We start from the raw sequence: 21,654 nt of genomic DNA, 5'->3' as shown, positions 1-21,654 counted from the left end.
ATCTGGAGCATCATCCCTTCCTTTCCATAGGGACTCTTTCCTAACACCCAGTTTTATTTTATTTTTTTCTCATAGCACTGAAACTATCAAATTATCTTGTGCTTAAATATCACTCACTAATTGTAGAGGCTTTGTCTTTTCAACAGCTAGAACAATGCCTTACACATGGAAGATTCTCAATAAATATGTGTTCAATATTGAGCCAATACTCCTATGGCATTGTCTGGATTACTAGCTATAAGATGGTTAAAATTGACTCCAAGTTGTTAGTAGCTCCTGAATCACTCTATAACTCCATCCCTCTTTATCCATAAAGAAAGCTTAATGAATTGTGAATGAGAATGATGTTATAATTGAGCTTATTTTAATGTATTTAATTTCCAAACTATGACAATTTTCTAGTTATAATTTATTATATATATATATGGACTTGGCTGTGGAACCTTTATTTCTTGACTTTAAGTTACCTTCTTCTGAAGACTATCTTATTGTTTTCTTCTTTTTTTTAATTAAAACTTTTTAATGTTAACATTATTGCAGACCACTGCCATTCCCTGCCCCCAGCTTTGACCACCTACACCTACCCCCACCTCTCCTTCTTTTGGCCTTCACTACACTATTTTCCAACTTATAATTTAAAAAAAAAAAATATATATATATATATATATATATATATATAATTTCAGAGAGAGGAATGGAGAGATAAAAATAGAAACATCAATGATAAGAGAGTCATTGATTGGCTGCATCTTGCACGCCCCTCACTGGGAATTGAGCCCTGAACCCTGCATATGCCCTGACCAGGAATTGAACCACTATCTCCTGGATCATAGGTTGGTGCTCAGCCACTGAGTCATGTCAGTCAGGCCAAACTTATAATTTTTAATTAATTTCTAGTTCAATTCCACTGTATCAGAAAGCATATTCTGAATAATTTTAATCTTTAAAAGTTAATTGACTTGCATTATGCTAAGCCTATCTTCTACTTTCATAAGTGATTCATGTACAACCACAAGAATGTGCATCCCAAAATTGTTGAGTGCCAATTAGGTCTTATTGTTAATTGTGTTGTTCAGATCTTCTGTATGTTTTCTCATTTTTGTGTCTGCTGTTCTAAGCTATTGAGAGAGCTTAGTTAATATCTAGGGCTTTATATATTTAAAATATATTATTAGTACATATAGATTTAGAATGATTATATCTTCCTGGTGGGCTGAGTCTATTATCTTCCTGATATTATATCTTCCTGGTTGATTATCATTAAGAAATGTCCTTCTTTACCTCTAGGAGTGCTTCTTACCTTAAAGTCTGTTTTGTCTGTTATTAACAACACAAGTTTTCTTTCAGTTAATGTTTTTTGCATTCTGGGAAGGTGGGGGAGCAGTAATTTATCTTTTACTTTCAAACTTTGTGTCTTTATATTTAAAAAACATGTCACTAGTAACCAGTGAATATATTTTCATTGTTTTTATCCAGTGGGACAATCTTAGTTTTTAATGAATTTAATCCAAATATGACCCACTTGTATTATTTTACATCTCTCTTTTCTTGCATTCTTTTGGATTTATCAAATATTTATAATATTTAATTTCCTCCTCTATTTAACTAGAGTTTTAAATTATTTTATTATCATTTAATTGTTTACTTAAAATTACAACCTGCACCCTTGACCATTTCCTCAATAAGGATATAAACATAGAATAGGTTAACAATATTTACCCTTTTTATATTTTATTTTGTGTAGTATTTTAATTCTACATATATTTAAAATCAACAAGATATTATTTTGTTCTTTGAAACAGTCATTATCCACTATATTTATCAACTTATTTCCTTTTTCCATTTCGAGTCCATTTTTCTTTATGTGTGAGGGAATGTTTGAAGTTCAATTTGTTGTAAAGGGATAGACATGTGTTCTAGTACCATTTATTGAAAAGATCATTCTTTCACCACTAAATTTTCTTGCCACTTAAATTGAAAATCAATTGGCCCTATGTATTAAGGTCTATTTCTGAACTATTTATTCTGTTCCATTGATTTATATGTCTGTCTTTATGCCAATACCACACTGTCTTAATTACTGTAGCTTATAACAAGTCTTGAAATCAGGAAAGGTAAGTCCTGCAGCTCTGATCCTCTCTTTCAAAACTGTTTTGAGTGTTTTAGCTTCTTTCTATTTCCACTTAAATTTTAAGATCCTGTTGTCACTTTCTACAAAAAGTCTGATAAGATTTTGAGTGAAGTTTTGTTGAATTTGTAGATCAATTTGAGGAGATCAATTTAAGATTTTTTAACTAAGGATGATTAATATTGGTGATGTATTATAATCAAGGAATGAAAAACCTGATCCCCTCCATTTTGATTTTACTTTTTTGTCACATGTAGTATTTATTGTTCTATGAACAATATGCGAGCACATGTAAGATTTTCTAAAACCAGTTTTACTTAGATTTGTCATCCTTTGAGATATTGTTTTGAGTCTTTGTGTGTATATGTGTGTTTATCAAAGATGCATAGGAAGCTGGTCTTCTACTTAAGAAATTCTGGAATGCTACTTATAAAGAAATTACCTCTCAGGGCAAGGCAGCTAGTTGTATATAGCCACCTGAGAGCCAAGGTTTCTTTCTCAGTGGGCCGTAGTAGGTATACTTGTGTGTAGGAATCACAAACGCAAATGCCTACTGAGACTAATCTGGTAACATAAACATGTGAATATATCTGGGAATATGAAAATAAGAACTGCTGAGGCTTGCCGTGCATGCCCGCTTTTCAGAAAACAATAAATCACCTGTTGTCACCAGAGTTCAACATTTGGCCCTTCTGGGCTACCATTTTGAAACTCTGCTTGAATCCAGTTTCCTCAAGGGGATGCAGTGGTACTTGCAATAACATTTCTAGTCTCATATGATATCAAATATAGAGAGATACAGAGGAAGCAGTGTTTCTATAAAAGTTCTGTTGAGTGAAAATAATTAGAATTAATAAATTGAAAACTCCAGGGCTAACTGCAGCCTCATTGGCACATTTTTATAATGAAGAAGAATATGATGTAGAAAACATTTTTACTCAGGAATCTACTTGATAGAAAATAATGTTCTTATTTGTAGCTTCTAACTGCTTTGGCAATTTGGAAGAACTGTGAATTATGGTTGTCCAGCAGGAGAAAGCAATGCAATAGACTTAGCCTGCGGTTTTTATTTCTACAATGATCAAATATAATTGCTATATAGGTTGTAATTTACAGAGATATCATATCTAAGTTTTCTCTATATTAAAAAATAAAACCAAATATTTCTTAGTAACTACAGAATTCTGTTATTGAATTAAAGGCATCAATTATTTAGTCTACATGTCAAATTTGTTTTAGATTTAAAATTAATTTTGTGTTGTATGCATCCTTGAAATATTTTCCAAGATTTACTTTTGTTTTGATGGGGAGTTTAGTATAAAGGCTTTGCTATTTGTAATGAGATATGAATGATGTTTATACTTCTCCTTTTGCTTTATGTGCTAACAGGTATATATGTATATATAGATAGATATAGATATAGATCTTAATTCTTAGGTGTTATTGATTTTTACATCAACTGCCACATGTACCTTCATAATGGAAGTACTTTCCATGGCTGTATTGGTATTGAAAGACTTAATAATGCTTTAATTTATTTCCATATCCTATGGCCTTCATGTTTTCATAGTGTAATTAAGATCCAGTTGACATAACTGAGATCAACTATGTGCAAGATATTGGCAACTTTCTGCCAGAGATAGAGGTTAGAAACAAGGCTCCTTCTCTAACTTTCTTGATATTTATGGGGAGAAGTTAAGGTAAACAGCAATTATGATACAAAGTAAACATTATTGTCAAAATAGAGGAGCACAATGCTCCTATGGAGAGAACATTCAGAGGGAAATCAACAGCATCTGCAATACAGAAGGAAGCTAACATCTCCAAAGACTGACTATGTCTCTGGTTGGCTGGAACAATACTTGGTACATGTGTGGAAAAGTGGGAAGGTACACTGGGATTATATTGTGGAAGATTTAAATGACATCATAAATCTGCTTATTTATTAATGTTAGAAAATTAAATTATTTTAAAGTTATTATTTCTATTCAATAACAATGCTCTGTTTTTAATAAAATAAAATTTCTAAGGTAAGATATATTTATCCCACATGCTTATTCATATTAAGCTAATAACTATATCAATTTGTATTGAATATTTATTATACCATCTTGTCGAGTGACAAGATTTTCTTTATACATTTTTGTAGGTTATGTTTCTGAAATAAAATTGGTGTGTTTCTGAGGCTGGTGTAAATTCCAAAGCATATAATGTAATATGTCTAAGAAGAGTAACTATGCTTATCATACTTCCACTCAATACTGAAGATGTAGGCTAGCATACATTGCTATCGATGTTTGTAATAAATTATAATAAAGTTGCAAAAAATCAGTGCAAATTGGAAGTCTTGTTTTTTACTGATGTCTGAAAATACATATTTTTAAAGATTCTAATTTTATAAGTAAAGTGGAAATACTGCTAAGGCTCTGGTTTTTATTTGACTAGAAAATGTCACCATTGGTAATAGCCACTGACAAATATATAGAATACTTTTTCTTCCTTTTACTTTTTTAAAAAGTAGTTTTAAAAGTTTAAATATAGATGTTGAAAATATTTTTGTGAATGTTAAAGAAATGTGTACTTAAATTTTGCAAACTACATATACTCTTGCTATTTTTATAAAACTTTTGTAAAGATGTTCATGACATCATATTGTGTATTGTAATTACACCATCTAATTACAAGACTGAACATATTTACATCAATTATGTAATTTGTTATAATTAGACTAATTAGACTAATTATACAATTAGACAATAATCAAGGGAAAATTTCTTTTTACAAATCATGGAAATTCTCATGCAAAAAGCCTTAAAACAACATCACAGAATACTAAATTTATATGATCAACAAAATAAAATTAATGTTAAGTGATAGAACATTTATCAGTTGGAAAGCCTAAATCATTGTAAATATATATCCATATGTACATACACACCATTTGTTAGCCTAACTTTGGGAGCTGTTTATTGAGAGTAACAGGCTCAGCTTGAATGTCTTCATCATTTTCTGAATGTGGTGAAGTAATTAAGTGGGTAAGTTTCAAATCCTCCCATGCTCTGCCTGTTTCTTCATTATTTCGGTATATTGTGTCTGGATTAGCCCCTCTGCCTCTTTGACATGCTCCACAGATTAATCTTACATACTAACATAGATGACTCTACTGTAGGTATACACATCTTGGTATATTTTGTTTCTGAATACAAGATGTAAATCATCTTAGCTCACCGGAAACAACTATCTAAATCCATGCTAGCTCAACCACTGGGAAATTGTGTATCTAAACTTCACAGTAAAAATTATTCTTTCCTTTTGTCTGTCAATCTCATATGCCTATTTTGTCGCACTGTTCTGCATGAGAATTACCTAGGGTATGGTGTGTGGAAACCATTTTATTTATTAGGCCATACTTGTTGGTGTATATAAATTGTGTGAACTCTCGCACAAAGGTAAGGTGAATTCTCTAAACCTTAAAATCCCGATACTACTACCCAATTTATATTCTTTACTTTTAGACAGCATAAACACCAGCATCATTTCTGACTAAGAGCTTTGTTAGGTACCTGTACATAGATGCTAAATGACACTATGATAATTGGTCAGAGAGCGCAAGAATTATATTAGTAGAAGATTGCTGACTAAAAGTTTTACAATAGATAAAATATAAAATGAAAAACAACCAAGAAGGGACTAAAATATTATATTTTTAATCAATTATTTTTACATAAGGGCCTGTCAAAGTAGCCAGGTAAAGTGCTAGAAATAAGCAGAGAAGTAGAGAGGCATAAAAAAGATTTACTACATTTTAACAAAAGAGTGTCATTGATAACAGTTTTAGTGGAGTGCTGAGATAATATCCAGAAAATGTGGTTTAAAAATAATTGTTGTCTTGGCCCGGTAGCTCAGTTGGTTAATGTCGTCCCCTTAAGCTAAGGTTGCAGATTCGATCTCCAGTCAGGGCACATATAAGAATCAACCAATGAATGCATAAATAAGTGGAAAAACAAATTGATCTCTCTCTCTCTCAAATCAATATATGAAATTTTAAAAAATTATTACAAAATTAATTTGTGGAAACAGAAATAAGAAATGCTGGTAGAATATAATTAACTCTATGTAAATAAATATACTACCACTAAATCTAAATGACTTTATTCTTTGAATATGTTTGAAAATTATTATTACTGTATGATTGCTTTAAGGATCTATCTTAACCTCTATTGTATCAGGTGCCCAGTTGATAGTAAATTCTAAAGAAATATGTATAAAATAAAACTCTGAGTGGTAAAAGATATGTAATTATAGTACTTTTAATTGAAAAAGTATTCATTTAAAAAGTGTCTCTCTTATACTAAGTCTTGTGCTAGGTGCTTGGAACTTAATGATAAGAACAAGACAGACATGAATCCTGCCCTTTAGGGTAGTTAACAGATAAGGGGAGAAGTTGGCAGAAAATAAATCCACTATCAAAATAAATGGAAAAATGAGAATGTGTTATAGACAGATATCAGCAGATCTCACAAAACAATATTTCTTTTCCTCCAGAGAGCGAGGAAGGGCTTACCTGCGGAAGTAAGGAGTATTGGGAGCTAAGAGTGAGACTGAACTATTAGGCACAGAGGCATGAAAAGCTGTACATGTGCAAAGGGTTTGTGGCAGAAGGAAGCGGGATATGTGCAAGGGTCAAAAAGAATGAGATGAGACTTGAGGAGAAAAGAAGAACGCAGGTCATACAGGGTTGACAGTCATGTCAATAGCTATTGTATCTGTTTTTAAGAACAACAGTAAGCTATGTGATTTAAAAGCGGAGAAATGGCGCGGTCAGATTTGCATATTAGCCTCATGTTCGTAGTTTAGGTCTTTACATTTGCTCACATTCTTCAACTATACTAAGCAGGGTTTTTGTTGTTGTTGTTGTTTTACCTGAATGTAGGATTTAGAGCTATGATTACATTTAAAAACAAATAAAAAGAATGGTTGAGATTAAACATGCTTAAAGGTTAATAAAAGGATCTAACTGATAGGGAGATACTGCATATATGAATAAGAAGCAGTAATTGAAAGTCTAACATTTATGTTATTAAAGAGAGAACAGTAGATTTAGAGAAGAAGTAGTCCTAAGTTCAACTTAGAATAAGTTGATTTTTAGGTGTCTGTGGGACATCAGAATGAACCTATTGAAGTAAAAAGTTTGGCTGGCCCAGACGGCATGAGCATAGACTGAGGATCCAGGAGACTGTGGTTCGATTCCGGGTCAGGACACATGCCCAGGTTGCAGGCTCGAATCCCAATAGGAGATGTGCAGGACGCAGTCGATCAATGGCTCTCTCATCATTGATGTTTCTATCTCTCTCTCCCTCTCCCTTCTTCTCTCTGAAATCAATAAAGACATATTTTTAAAAAAACAGTTAAAAGAATTGGTATATGCATCTGAAACTTAAGAGAGAATCCTGGAATAGGAATACAGACTTGATGTAGTAGTGGGGGAATAGGGATTATAGTAGAAATTCTTCAGCAAGGCTAAGATCACCTAGGGGAATTTTATAGTGAGATTAACTAAGGAATAAATAGAATTCCAGGAAATACCAACAGTTCAGTGTTGAGAGGAGAAAGAAAAGCAAAAAATCTAAGCAGTAACAGTCACAGAGGTAGGAGGAGTAGGATACATGACCTCATTTGAAAGTTTTCTGAGTCAACTGGTTCTAGTATAACATTTTCTTTCAACTGGACTTTCTAACTAAGCATACTTTTCTAGGCATTATATCTAGTTAAATTAAGTGATAAGTGTAATACACTGAGAACCTCTTTTAAATATAAGTTCTAGAAATAGACACACTGACTGTGTCTGTTTCTGTGGGGTGTATTTGCATTCGTTTGTAGAGAAAAAAATACAACGTTTTTTCTAAAGAAAAATTAAGAGAGACGGCTTTGCTTATACCACAGAGGAAAATGCTAAAGATGTGACTGAATTAAGAGTGAATTTTAACAGTGAATGAAAAGAATTATGGCCACAATGCTCAGGCACACTGAAGGAGAGATTCTTTTAACACATTTGGAAACCTCTGTGTGTCTGCCTATGTGTGGGCAAGCTTTTTTTGCAACTGAATAGTCATTGTCTTTATGTATTGTCACTCCCTGATCCTTTTGAACAATGCATGCAAGTGTTGCCATTTTTAGGATTTGAATGATGTTACTGAAGTAAAATAAAAGAAACACATGGTTCATGCAGATGTTATCTGGAAAAATATTGACATTTTGAAAATTGCTATACCAAATATGATGTCATTGGGATACTGTTCTGTCATCTTCACAATTAAGTTACTTATGAGAGGAACCGTTTTGCTATTTTGAGAGGATGCATAGACTTTAGAAGGTAAAGAATTCCCAGGAAACTTAATTTGAATTGGGCAGGAGGGTGGGTTTTTTTCTTCTTTTTATTGTTTTCTTTGTATGTTCTTTTTACCCTTTGAACAATTTCAGTGTTTTGTCATGGTTTCCTGGCTAATGGGGGGTTTGTATGATATTTCTGACCACTTGCCTGATTTGAGTCTATTTGCAATTTTGCACGTTTACCTGGGACACTTAGAACTTGAACTCCTGAAAGTAAAATAACAAGCACAATAATAACATAGCTACAGTCATGAATGCTTTTTATGCTGTTTTAGATCTATCATCTGTCATTGCTCCATATTCACAAAATATTTATGTACATAAATTTAATTAACTAGCATTACATTGACTTCATTAACTTTGCTCTACCAACACTTTCATTTATTGGCTTCTTCACAATCCTTTTCTTTCATAACATTTGATGTTGAAGTCTGCATAGATTGCAGTGTTTGTTGAATAAATTCCATTATTAAGTACACTATTCTGATCTTTGCATAATAATTTGCATAACTACCACCAAAAATAGATTTTGCCCCCCTAAGAAACTAGTTTTCTAAGAAAATGTTATGAATTTTTCTTGTAGTTTGTTAGTTTTTATCTCTAGGTGCATTACAGTATTATTTAAAAATGTAAATTTTTGGTTTTTTTAAACTTAGGGTACTTCCCTTTAAAAAAAAAAATTAAGACGATCTCCCAAATTCTGCTAATAATATAATTCAATACAATATAATGCCATGATTCATTCATTCATTCATTTTTATTACTATTGTTTTTTTCTAATGACCTTTTTACATTTTCAGGGTGAAACAAAGATCTTAAAACTAAAGAATCTTCGACCTCAGGACTATGCTAATTATAGCTGCATTGCTTCAGTGAGGAATGTATGTAATATTCCTGATAAGATGGTGTCATTTAGACTTTCCAATAAAACAGGTAAGGAACTATCTCTGAAAGTTTTATGTTTACCCTTCACAACTAATGTTTAATGGTTCTTTAACTTTCCTATAGACCAAGTGGTTTCTATAGCATATGTATGAACAAAGAGTCTTTTTTATTTCCCAGAAAATTCTGTTATATCTGAAAAACTTTTGGTAAACAGACACTGAATAATCTAGTTGAAACATGCTCCCATGTAATATGTTTGTTCATATAGCATACAAAATTATTGTTTCTTATTATTGAATTCACAAATATCACAAGCAAGCCTATATTCTGTTCAAAGAAATTTCTTAGAAATATTAGATTCTTTATATAAAAATTTGTGATCTTAATTGCTAAAAGTGTTTTATGATTCCAAAGCTAAGTAAAAGAACCTCTGTTTTCACTCTGTTTCAAGTCAAGAAAGCTAATTGGTAATTTTGAGTAGGTGTTTTAAGAAAGTATTTTCATAGAGGATGTCAAAACATTCGCAAGACTAAAGCTTAAGATAGCCTATGTTTGGTAATATATATCTCAAAATAAATGCAAACATTCAGAAGAAATTGCCAAATGAAAGAGCAAACAGAGCACGTGGATACACAATCTTTTGTATGATTGTGTATAAACAATCAATAAATTAGAATTTCAGCTGGTTTTGGGAAACTTTCAGTGCAATTAAGATGAAATTTTACTTTTAAATGATTATCTTAAGATCAAAAGTTAATTACTTTTTTCATTAACAAAAACTCTGAGAAGCATGGGTCCTGGTGTGCCTGGCTTTAGGTCTTGGTTCTGCCACTTATTAGCTCTTGGATCTTGTTGAGCAAGTCACTTTGCCCTTCTTTGCCTCAGTTTCCTCATAAACTCATAATATTGTAGGAAGGAATTAATGAGCTGATAATTATAAAGCATGTGGAACACATTTTATTGGTTCTTCCAGCAGAGCTAGTCAGCAGCTCTATTCAGCTGGGAAAGATTAAAGCTGGGGTTTTATTGAAGGATGAAAACAATGCAGACACAGACATTGATTTCTCAACATATGTTCCAGGCAGTTGTTAGCATTTTGAAAGATTCATTCTTTTATTTATTCATCAGAAACTTATTGTGTTTCTATTATGGGTCAGCAATGATAGGCATAGTGAGATTGACTGAGATGTAAATTGCCTTAAACTAGAGAAATGCTCTATTAAGCAGCAGATAAAACTCATTAGAAGACAGCAAAAGAAGCATGTGAGAGAGAAAATTAAACTTTATCAAGATGGATGGCAAACACTTGACAGAAACTATATTTCAGAAAAAAAAATAGAAGCATAAAATCTTAGTGAACTTAGGACTTATAAAAGTTAATAATCTCATTTCACTTGAAAAAGAATACATAAGATATTGAGAAATAAAAGTAATTGGTGTTTAACACATCAGAACCTGGTGTTATTATGTTGTTCTTTTGGCATAAAATATTTTGTGAATTATGATAACTAATTTTGTAACATAACTAATTTTGTATCCTTAGTGGGTTGTTTTGAGAATGAATTAAATCAACATATACAAAAATCCTTTAAAGACTAGCAGGTAAAATAAAATTATATTTAATATTTTTATGCTGCAGAAATGTGTGGTTTTATTAGTTCCCAATGTCCCACAGCTAATAAGGGGTGGGAACAAGATTTATCTCAATGTTTGAAAAGTAATCTTAAATAGGAGACTGACTTTTCACTATGCCTGTAGAACTGGAGAAAATGAATTTAAATCTCAGCCAGAGTGTTTTATTAGGAATAAATAAGGACTTCTTATCTTAAAGCTCCTGCGGTTTTTTAAAGCAGCTCAGTGACTTTATTTTTGAGATGACTTTTAACTGCCAGCTCAAAAAACAGAGACTTGACTACCTGTCTTATGGAGAGCACAGGGCCACTCTCAGCTTTCTGTTTCATTCTTTATTTTCCAAGCTAAAGTATTTTATATTTAGGCTAAGCAAACAAAATAAAGATGGTAAATAATTGGGTTAAAAAATATAAGCTAGTACCTTGTTAGACTCTTCAGTACTCTAATCAGGCATGTCATGTGCCTGGTGCTTTACATATTCAAACCAGGGTTGCTTCAGCACTTTTCCCATCTGCCTGCACTCAAAGTTGGAATAGTTTGTGCATTTCAAATAGGTGAAATCATTGAGGTAGCTCTCACAGTGCACCAGGAATAAATTAAGCTTCCAGCATCTTCATGTAAACAAGCCTATAAAGTGACAAATAAGTACATACAGCCTAGTTCATTGCTTTTCTAACATTGAAAGGAGATCATGAGTCATCATTGCCATAATCAATGTGAGAGTCAGATGCTCTCACATTTTTATTCTTGTGAATAAAAATTATTCGCTTTTATTCTTGTGAATCTCTATATGACATGGATAAAATTTCCATGTTTTAAATTCTTGATGTGCAAAATGTCAAGGAAAATGTGCAACTTATTGACAGGGAGAATAGTCTATTCTATATATTGTTTGATTAAACTGTTAATATGTTTGTGAAAGCGCAACTCTGGAAACAATTTTTATAACGGAGATCAATAATTGAGTAATAAATGCATGTTTGCACAGACAAAATTTGATTTTAACATCTCTATAGTCAAGTAACTTTTTAATTGCAATAACTCTATTACTGATATGCCCAATGCCCAAATGACACAGCATATAAAGATGGAAACAATGTCTACTGTGGATAAGGATTTCTAAATGTTTGTAGCCAGGCAATTACAACATGGAGTACAATTCCCTTGACCCATCCCATACCTGCTGAATTAGCCTTTCTGGGGAATCACCTAGTTGCACATAGTTTAAACAAGTATAAATAAATGCTTTGGAAAACAAATGTTGCCTTTGTTACCAGACTGTTTTCTGTGAACCCATGCCATTTTGTGAATGAAGCTTTCATTAATAATGATCTTTTTTAAAAAATATATATATCTTTATTGATTTCAGAGAGAGGAAAGGCGAGGGAGAGAGAGAGATAGAAACATCAATGATGAGAGAGTCATTGATCGAGCCCGCAACCCGGGCATGTGCCCTGACCGGGAATCGAACCCTGATCACCTGGATCCCAGGTCGATGCTCAACCGCTGAGCCACACCCAGGCGGGCAATAATGAAAATTTTTTTAGAAATGCTTAGAACAGCAATACCTGGGTATCATTTTAAAGTCGGTGTCACCTGTAGATTTACCAATAATGTGTTTTCTTAACTTTCCTACCATGAATTGGCATTAGAGTGAAGCCTGTAATTTTATATCTGCCGTGTAGTATCTAATCATTTTGTTGATCTCTATTGATTACTTGGCATGTTATAAAAAATCTCCTGGTACAGAAATGCCATTATTTATCATACCTAATCTAGCCGTCTTAGACCTTATCATAAAATTCATAGAATTTTATCATAAGGCATTTATCATAAACACAAATTATTATGATAATTTATTTCTTGTCATGCACACTCCATGACTAATTGACATATGTTGTACCAGTGTCCAAAAGTTGGTTTGGTTGTTTTCCTACTCCCATTTGGAAGAAAAAGAATATTAGCTCTTGATTGGTAAATTCTTAATGTAGCAGTATTTTTTCATAATTTGTTAAAATAAACCTGTTAAAATTTATACATTTAGGATATTAATAAATATAGGTGTATTTTAAAATTATTATAATTATGGTAAGGTTGAAAATAAACTATTTTAAATTTCTCAAATTATGTGTATTTCTAACATGAGGAAACATAGGAATATGATAAAATAAGTTTAATTTATGTAAATATATTTAAAGCACTTATATATTGATGTCTCATGATTTCAAAGGTAAATAATTAAGTAGGTTACTTATATTAGGACGAAACATACTTTGTACTTCCTTGAGAGGTTATAATGAATTCTATAAAGAAATGGGACAGGTGGGCTAATTTTACTTAATTATATAGGTCCTTTGATTGAGTCTACATAAACTTAACATTTACAGGACTTAATGTGTCTTTCTTAAATGTGCATTGCATCTAGGAACCAAGTCTGCAAAAGTATTCCTGACTGTAGAAATAGGGGAAACTTAGGCTCCCTCCTTTTCTCCATTCTTTCTCACTCTGTTCTTTTTTGTCTTCTTTTCCCCCTCTAATCTGTCTCAGTAAGCTTCCATGAAAAATGATAGAAGTTAAGGAAACATTTCTGCTCCCTAAGTTAGAAAGCTATTATCTGTGCTTATTACTTTATATAATCCATAGGAAAGTTGTAGGAAATGCTTATTAATTGCTGTGAGCCTTAATTTTCTATGCTATGTTCTATTCATGATAGTTCTCTTTTATTTATAGAGGAATCTTATTAAGTTATCTAAATGTTATGAAAAATAAAATAATATTTCAGTTATAGAAATTTTAAGGGAATGCCTGTGGACAATAATAGTGTGGACATTGACACTTCTTCCTTTTATAAACAGTATGCCCATTGTCAGAGATAACTAGTTTAAGTGCAAAAGAAAGTTGCTGTCATCTGCACCTGAGTACTAAACTCCAGCATTTTTCTTACCCATGTGGATATTTGAGCCGTTTTCAGCATCTAGGCCACGGGTGGGAAACATCAGCCTGAGGGCTGTAGACTGCCTCAAAATCATTTGGTCTGGCCCTGCCAAGGCAACCACAGGCGGAACTCAAAATTCAATAAATCTAGGAGCTTTTTTCATGGCTAATTTGTAAGTTGATAATTTTGTATGGCCCCTGAATGGTGTTATAAATATACAAATGACCCTTAGCATAAAAAAGTTTCCCCATCCCTATTCTAGGCAATCAGCACCATTTGTTAGAATCTAGATCTGCTTTTTCACCAACAATCACAGCTTTAAAGAAAGACTACCTTTGTGAGAAATTCAGAGTGCAAATACAATGACTCCCTGTATGTCTTTTTGGGCTGCCATGACTGAATACCACAAACGGGATCACTTAAACAACAGAATTGTATTTTCTCAAATTCTGGAGGTTAAACGTCCAAGGCCAAGGTGCTGTCATGGTAGATTTATGGTGAGGCCTTTCTTTCCTGGCTCGTAGACAGCTGCTTTTCACTGTGGTCCTTCCTTTGTGCTTCATGGAGGGAGCGATGAGCAAGCTCTGGCATCTTTTCCACCTCTCATAAGGACACCAGCCATATCAGATAAAAGTTCCACTCCTGGGACCTCATTTAACCTTACTTGCTTCCTTAAAGGTGCTATATTTTAATATAGTCACAATGGGGGTTACAGCATCAACATATGATTTTGGAGAAGACACAGTTCAGTCCATAACACTTAAAAATGACTGAAAAGTGTCCTTTGCATTTATGGTTTCTTTTAAAATTTTAGATATAAGTTTATAATACATGTTAAAGCAAGAAAATGAGTCAGCCATTTAAAGAACAATAAAGATAAATTTAAAAAAATAAAAAATAAATAATGCCAAGGAGGAAAGAAAGAAGAAACTAAAAGAAAGAGAGAGAGAGAGAGAAAGAGAGAGAGAGAGAGAGAGAGAGAGAGAGAGGGAGAGAGAGAGAGAGAGAGGGAGAAAGAATGAAAGAGAAAGAAAGAAAAAAAGAAAGAAAGAGCAGAGCCTATTATTCAGTAGAATCTCAATTTAAAGAGGAATTCTACTCAGAGTATGTGTGGCCCTATATTCTTAGCTTTGATGAAATGGGAAGAAAGCAACTGTAAAGGAAGAAATCAAGATAATACTTCAGTGAGGGACAAACACTTTTGAAATAGTATCATCATACATTTTTAAAAGCATGGTCAAAATATTAACATACAGACAAAAATGATATATCAATGAATATGTGCATTTTTTCTGATTTTATTTTTTATCATAGAGTAGTTAGGATCTGAAACAAAAGAAAAGAAAACAAAATAAAAACAGAAAAAATAATATAATTTTTTATGTCCTAAAATATTGGGCATATGAATACCTTAATAGCTTTTTGGTTTTTTGGCCATAGATAATTCAGGCTTTCTAAGCAACAGTATTTACTGCTGCAGGATCAAACAGAATCCAACAAATGCTATTAGAATATTATTTGTATGCCATCATTAGAAAATGAGATGTTTTCTGTAACTCTTTTGCATCGATTTTGAAATTAAAAAATCTAAGGTTCAAATTTTGGTTCTCCAGATTTGGAGATGTTACTTAGCTTCTCTAATTTTTTTACCCTCCTCAAAGCAGGGATAACACAACATCCACATTATTTGCTTTTGTAGGTTGTAAATTTGTAGGTTATTAAAGGAAGAACTTTTAAAAAGTATCAGTGCATAATAAATACAATAAATAGTAGTTATAATTGGATTTGGTTGTTAACCTAGATAATAGAAAGGATAAAAGTGATATCATCAGTAATCATGATGAGATTATGACAAGAGTCAGGTGTTTTTTTTTTTATCTAGGATATGGCAGATAGCTTCAACCATTGATGATGAATCTTGAAATAAATTCATAGTCATTTTATGAATTACTTTTATCAGTGGTTAAATGAAATATTAATATTTCCCAGAAAAATCTATAGAAATAAGTATATATTCCAGTTCAATTTTATTCAGACTATTATTGGCAGAAATTTTTAACAAAAATATACAATATTATTTTGTGAAATTAACAACGGTATATAAGGAAAATTAAAGAAGCTTGCACTTCTGTTGATATACAACAGATCCTTCATCTGAGTGCTGTCATTTCCTAAGGAAAGCAAAATTATATATGTCTTATTCTCATTAATGTGGCTTTAAACATTTGAAAATATATATGATGAGTATACAGTGATCTGGGGACAGAAGCAATGGTCATTATGGGGTTTCAACTTTGGTCTTCCTGAGATTGTTTCCAGAGCAACAAGGTGACCCAGATTTTTCAGAATCTTATTACCATAGTAACAGGAAGTTTGCATGTTGCTGGGATCTTCCTACACCTGTGCATTTTCTTGCCCTAGCAATGAATTTTTCAGGTCCTTTATACCCAAGGTTATTCTTGCACTATTAGTTCTTATAAAAAATATCCCTCGTAAACTGTTAACTCTCCCAGAAGAAATAATAACCCAGACAGAGTAAATAGCTAACACAAAAAAGATAAAAACACATTGTTAATCAAATGAAAGGCAACAGTTATATTTATTGAAAGAGATATAAATTATTGAAATCCTATCTTACAATTTAACACAAATATTTTGGAGCATATCAAATAGTTTGTGTTTTATAAGTTACTATTAACAGGCTATTAAACTAATTATAATTGAATGATTTAATAGTTTTCATAAGAATACAAAATTTGCCCTGGGTGGTGTTTCTCAGTGGATGGAGAGTCAGGCTGTGCACTGAATGTTCACTGGTTCAATTTCCGGTCAAGGGCACGTGTCTTTGTTGCGTGTTCACTCTCTGCCCCTGGTTGGGATGCACTCAGGAGGCAGCCAGACAATGTGTCTGTCTCACATGCATGTTTATCTCTCTCTCTCCACTCCTTTCCTCACTTCTCCTCTCTCTGAAAAGCAAGGGAAAAAATATCCTTAGGTAAGGATTAACAAAAAACAAGATCAAAACAAAAAAAAGGATACAAAAATTCAAACTATGTGTTTTATATTTTTTTCAGTGGCTTGAGTGAAGGTGTACTGAGATAGAGTAATAAGATTTTTCATGCTTTTGAGATTTGATTTTTAATTTTAATCTTCTTCTAAGTCATAGATTTGTAGACCATGGCTTAGCACTTTTCACGTTTCTATTGTTCTTATAAAACCGCTGGGAATTGTGCTGTTATAGATAATTCAGTTGCTAGAAATGTATTTTAGATTTCTTTCATGGTTTTTAAGCTTGCCACTCATAATTCGTGACATAAAATATCTCCATGATTATTCACTGACATATTGGATTTTATAGCTTTCTGGCTCTCATGATGAAGAATAACTTTCATAACTACATGTAGCTAATTCCATTACTTATTCATCCCAAATCCTCAGATGGATTATATCAGGAGTCATCTTTAGGGTCAGCAACCATCCCAGGATGTCCTGTACTCAGTGAAAGTACCACAATCCTGGGAAATCATGTAATTCTAGGAAAACCAGTACATTTGGTCATCCAATGATCTATTCACTATTCAACCAACCTCCATATAAGGAACTAGTATAAATTTCAGTAATGTTAGTACATATACAACCTGCAGCAGCTCTGCATAAAAAAGCATCAATGAGAGGCACCTGGGTGTGGATCTTGGTTCTCCCCACTATGCAGTGGTGTGACCAGTTCTTCAGCTCTTTGAAACTGTTATTCTGCTAAATCATGTTGATAATGTGCTCTAAAGTGGGTTTTAGATTGATAGGAAAAGAACATTTACTCTAAGGTTTCATTTTATTTAGCCAGATAACATCAACAACAACTTAAATGAAATGAGGTGACTACCAAAAAATAGATGCAGTCTATACATACATAGCTACTCTTTTTTAAATATGTTTTTATTGATTTCAGAGAGAGGAAAGGAGAGGGAGAGAGAGAGATAGAAACATCAATGATGAGAGAGAGTCATTTATCAGCTGCCTCCTGCACGGCCCCGACTGGGGATCGAGCCCACAACCTGGGCATGTGCCCTGACCCAGAATTGAACTGTGATCTCCTGGTTCATGGGTTGACGCTCAACCACTGAGCCACACTGGCAGGGCTACATAGCTACTCTTGAGCTCCAAGGTCCATGCAGTCAAGATTGAGGTTTATAGAATTTGAGAAGATTAGTACCTGTTGTGCTGTTGTCCTTTTATATAAGGGACTTACATTAGTATTCAAGTAAAAAATGGAGCCAACAAATAATCTTTGGGCCTAATGCACCTATTTGAGTGAAACTCTGCAAATATTATGCCCTCACTATTGGCTATACACAAAGTCACTGGCAGGGAGACTTTTACTCACTCAAGAAAAATGCACCCATGGCTATTGTAATCCCTGAGCTCTAAGTGGGGAAAGGCAGGGGGAGAAATTAACCAAAGAACTTATATGCATGTATGCACAACCCAGGTACACAAACAATAGTGCAGTAGGCTTGGGGGGGGGGGGTGGTGGAAGGGGTAAATAATGGCAGGAAAAAAGGGGGATATCTGTAATACTTTCAACAATAAAGATAAATTTTTTTAAAAATGAATATCAATTTTCCCAAAGAACCTTACCTCATTATACAGATTGTAAAGATTAAGTGAAAGTATATTAAAAGGGCCTGGTAAGTGGTAGGCTCTTAGTTTTGTGATAGCAGTAGTTATTAGATTTAAAAAATAACCTTTGTGAAGAAAATAATGAGGATTTCCAAAATCTCATTTAGCTCTTTGATTTTTTATTTTCATTTTTATTTAGTTGAAATTTATAAATGATAGGCTCTACTAGTCTGTACTTTTGAGCAGAAATATTAAATCATAACTCAATTCCAAAATTTTCTCAATAGTTGGAGAAATAAGTGAATATTAATATTACATATTCATTAAAAGCAAATTATCATATGCACTGATATATGTAAATATAGATATGTATATTAGTAGTGAGTATGCATATAACACTGGTTCTGATGTATTTTATAAAGTTATTTTATATCTCATATTGACTTCCATAATGGAGAAATCTCAACCACCTATGTTGTGACCCCTTCCTAAAATTGTGCATACTAATCAGTACCAGGTAAATGTAAATTAAAAAATATTATTAGGAAAATAAGAATTGATTATTACCTCATCAAATTACATTTGTTAAATAGATTTTTTTAATTAAAATACAGGCAAAATGTAGACAGCTTTCTTTTGGGTGTTCCATAAAATATGTTCTTCCCCTCACATTCTGATATGATGAAATAAACATGTCATTGTTAAAACTTTATGCTAAAATATTTGTGTTTTCAAGGCATCCTCTGAACTTAGCCACATCACTTGTAGGATTTAATACCCTGTGGTGTGGCTAAGATTAATCTTGTGGTCACTGTTAATATTATAGAGTCATGTGAGCTACCAGTAGCCATAATTTAAAGAATCCACATTGGTTCACAATGGCTTTTAATTAAGTCTGAAGAAAAGAGAGTCCATGTAGGGTCCATATAGTAGGAGTAGGGTATCCAGTGTATTGTTACAGAGACTGGAAGGAGAGAGGAAACTGGTAGGTTGGGAAATAATGGGCGGACTATCAGAAATGCATCAAACTTTTGACTAAACCCAGAGACATTATGTACTTTTGGTTTGCTGTTGTCTCAGCTATTTCCAAAGCAAAACAAAGATTTCCATTGTTCCTTCAATTTCCATTTTATGCAAAGTGTGTTCTAAGAGCCACATTTTTTTCTGATAACAACATATCCTTCTTGATTTACTTCCTACTGTTCTTTTGCTATATAGAAAATAAGAATGTCCATTTGTTGTGTAATATGCTTCAGCTTATTTTTGAACAGCATTTCTTTCTGTCATCTCCTTTTAGTCACTCTGCTTTAGTTGTTTATTGTACTACTTGAGCATGTTATTGACTGCATCCTTTAATCACATACTATCCAGTAAATGTGCAGTAGTCAGCTATATTGATTTCTGATAGACACATTGTGTAGAAGGAGTTTATTGATGGTTACGTTGTCCTTTTGTTCTAGTAATGGATACCATTACTCTAATTTGACAAGAATGGAAATTATCAAAAAAACAGGTATAACATTTTTGGGGGAGATCAATTGACCATTGTATAAAGCTACTCTTTAAGTGTTTACTTTGGACTGGCATTGCAACATTGTTCTCAAACAAGCCAGGGGTTTTAGTCAGATTAGTAAAGTACTAGAAGTAGGTAGTGTTCTGTTGTGTGTTTTTGTTGTTATTTTTAGCAAAATCCAGCAATTTACCAGTTTACTTTCTTTTACTGAAAAGAGTTTGTAGTTCTAAAATGGTAAATAAAATACAGGCAATTTAATATAGTTTGACCTAACAAGTAACAATAGATAAGAAATTTCTTCAAAATGATTGTCACATGTTAAGTGCAAATTAAAACATGTTTCCAAAGTGAAGAGAGAAAATGTTAGGAAATAAACAAATGGTTGGGAAAATAAGCAGCATAAAATGGGTTCTTGTTAAATTTTCTGGGATTAAATCCACTAAAAAAATATCCTAGATGGAACAAAAAGAAAGAAAGAAGACTAAACTCCTTCTATTTGTATACTTTTCTAATTCTCTTGATCTTCATCAGGAATACTTAATAACTAAGGTCCTGCCTCATTGCATAGTGTCTCTCAAATTTATTTTATTTTCCCCTTTTTATTGAATTTATTGGGTGACACTTGTGAACAAGAGGTTTCAGGTGCACAATTCCACAGCATATCATCTGTACACTGTATTGTGTGCTCACCACTCCAAGTCAAGCCTCCTTCCATCACCATTTGTCTCCCACTTTGCCTCTCCTACCTCCCCCTGCCAATCATCACATTGCTCTCTCCATGTTCATCAGTTGGTTTTTTGTTAATCCTCATCTAAAAGTATTTTCCCATTGATTCTGTTGTTGTTGTTTTGCTTAGAGAGAGTGGAAAGGAGGGAGGGAGGGAGAGAGAGAGAAACATTGATGTGAGAGAGACACACCTATTGGTTGCCTCTGGCATGTGTGCCCAGACCCGGATGGGGGATCAAGCCTGCAGCCAAGGTACATGCCCTTGGCCAGGAATCAAACCTGGGACCCTTCAGTCCTAGGGCAGATGCTCTAACCACTCAGCCAAGCCGGTTAAGGCTGTCCATGAATCTCTCTCTCTTTTTTTTCTGTTCAATCCCTTCATACCCCCACTCAGCAGTCCAACACACTCCCTGACAGCTGACAGCCCTATGAGTCTGCCTCTGTTTTGCTTGTTAGTTTGTTTTCATCATTAGATTCCACATAAGAGTGAAATCATATGGTACTTGTCTTTCTCTGACTGGCTTATTTCACTGAGCATAATGATCTCTAGGTCCATTCATGCTTTTGCAAAAGGTAAGATTGTTTTTATGGCCATGTGGTATCCCATTGTATAAATATATGGCAGCTTTTTTATCCACTCATCTACTAATGGACACTTTGACTGCTTCCAAATCTTGGCTATTGTACACAATGCTGCAATGAACTTAGGGGTGCATATAATCTTCCAAATTAATATTTAGGGTCTCTTGGCATACATTCCCAGAAGTGGAATGGCTGGGTCATTATGCAGTTTCATTTTTAACTTTTTGAGGTAACTCCATACTGCTT

At 33.2% G+C, this 21,654-nt stretch overlaps 1 protein-coding gene across 1 annotated transcript in view; it reads left to right on the top strand.

Annotated features, from left to right (window-relative positions):
* The window catches only part of MDGA2 (MAM domain containing glycosylphosphatidylinositol anchor 2), an 829,367-nt gene that overhangs the window by 535,659 nt on the left and 272,054 nt on the right, over positions 1-21,654 (top strand). The window contains exon 5 of the mRNA XM_081140380.1: positions 9,319-9,451. Within this exon, the coding sequence (XP_080996506.1) occupies positions 9,319-9,451 (133 nt within the window). The remainder of the gene's footprint in view (positions 1-9,318; positions 9,452-21,654) is intronic.

Source organism: Miniopterus schreibersii, assembly GCF_964146895.1.
Source record: "Miniopterus schreibersii genome assembly, chromosome: 1".
NCBI classification, from domain to species: Eukaryota; Metazoa; Chordata; class Mammalia; order Chiroptera; family Miniopteridae; genus Miniopterus; species Miniopterus schreibersii.
The sequence above is the reverse complement of the archived record's forward strand: the minus strand, read 5'-3'. Positions and strand labels throughout refer to the sequence as shown.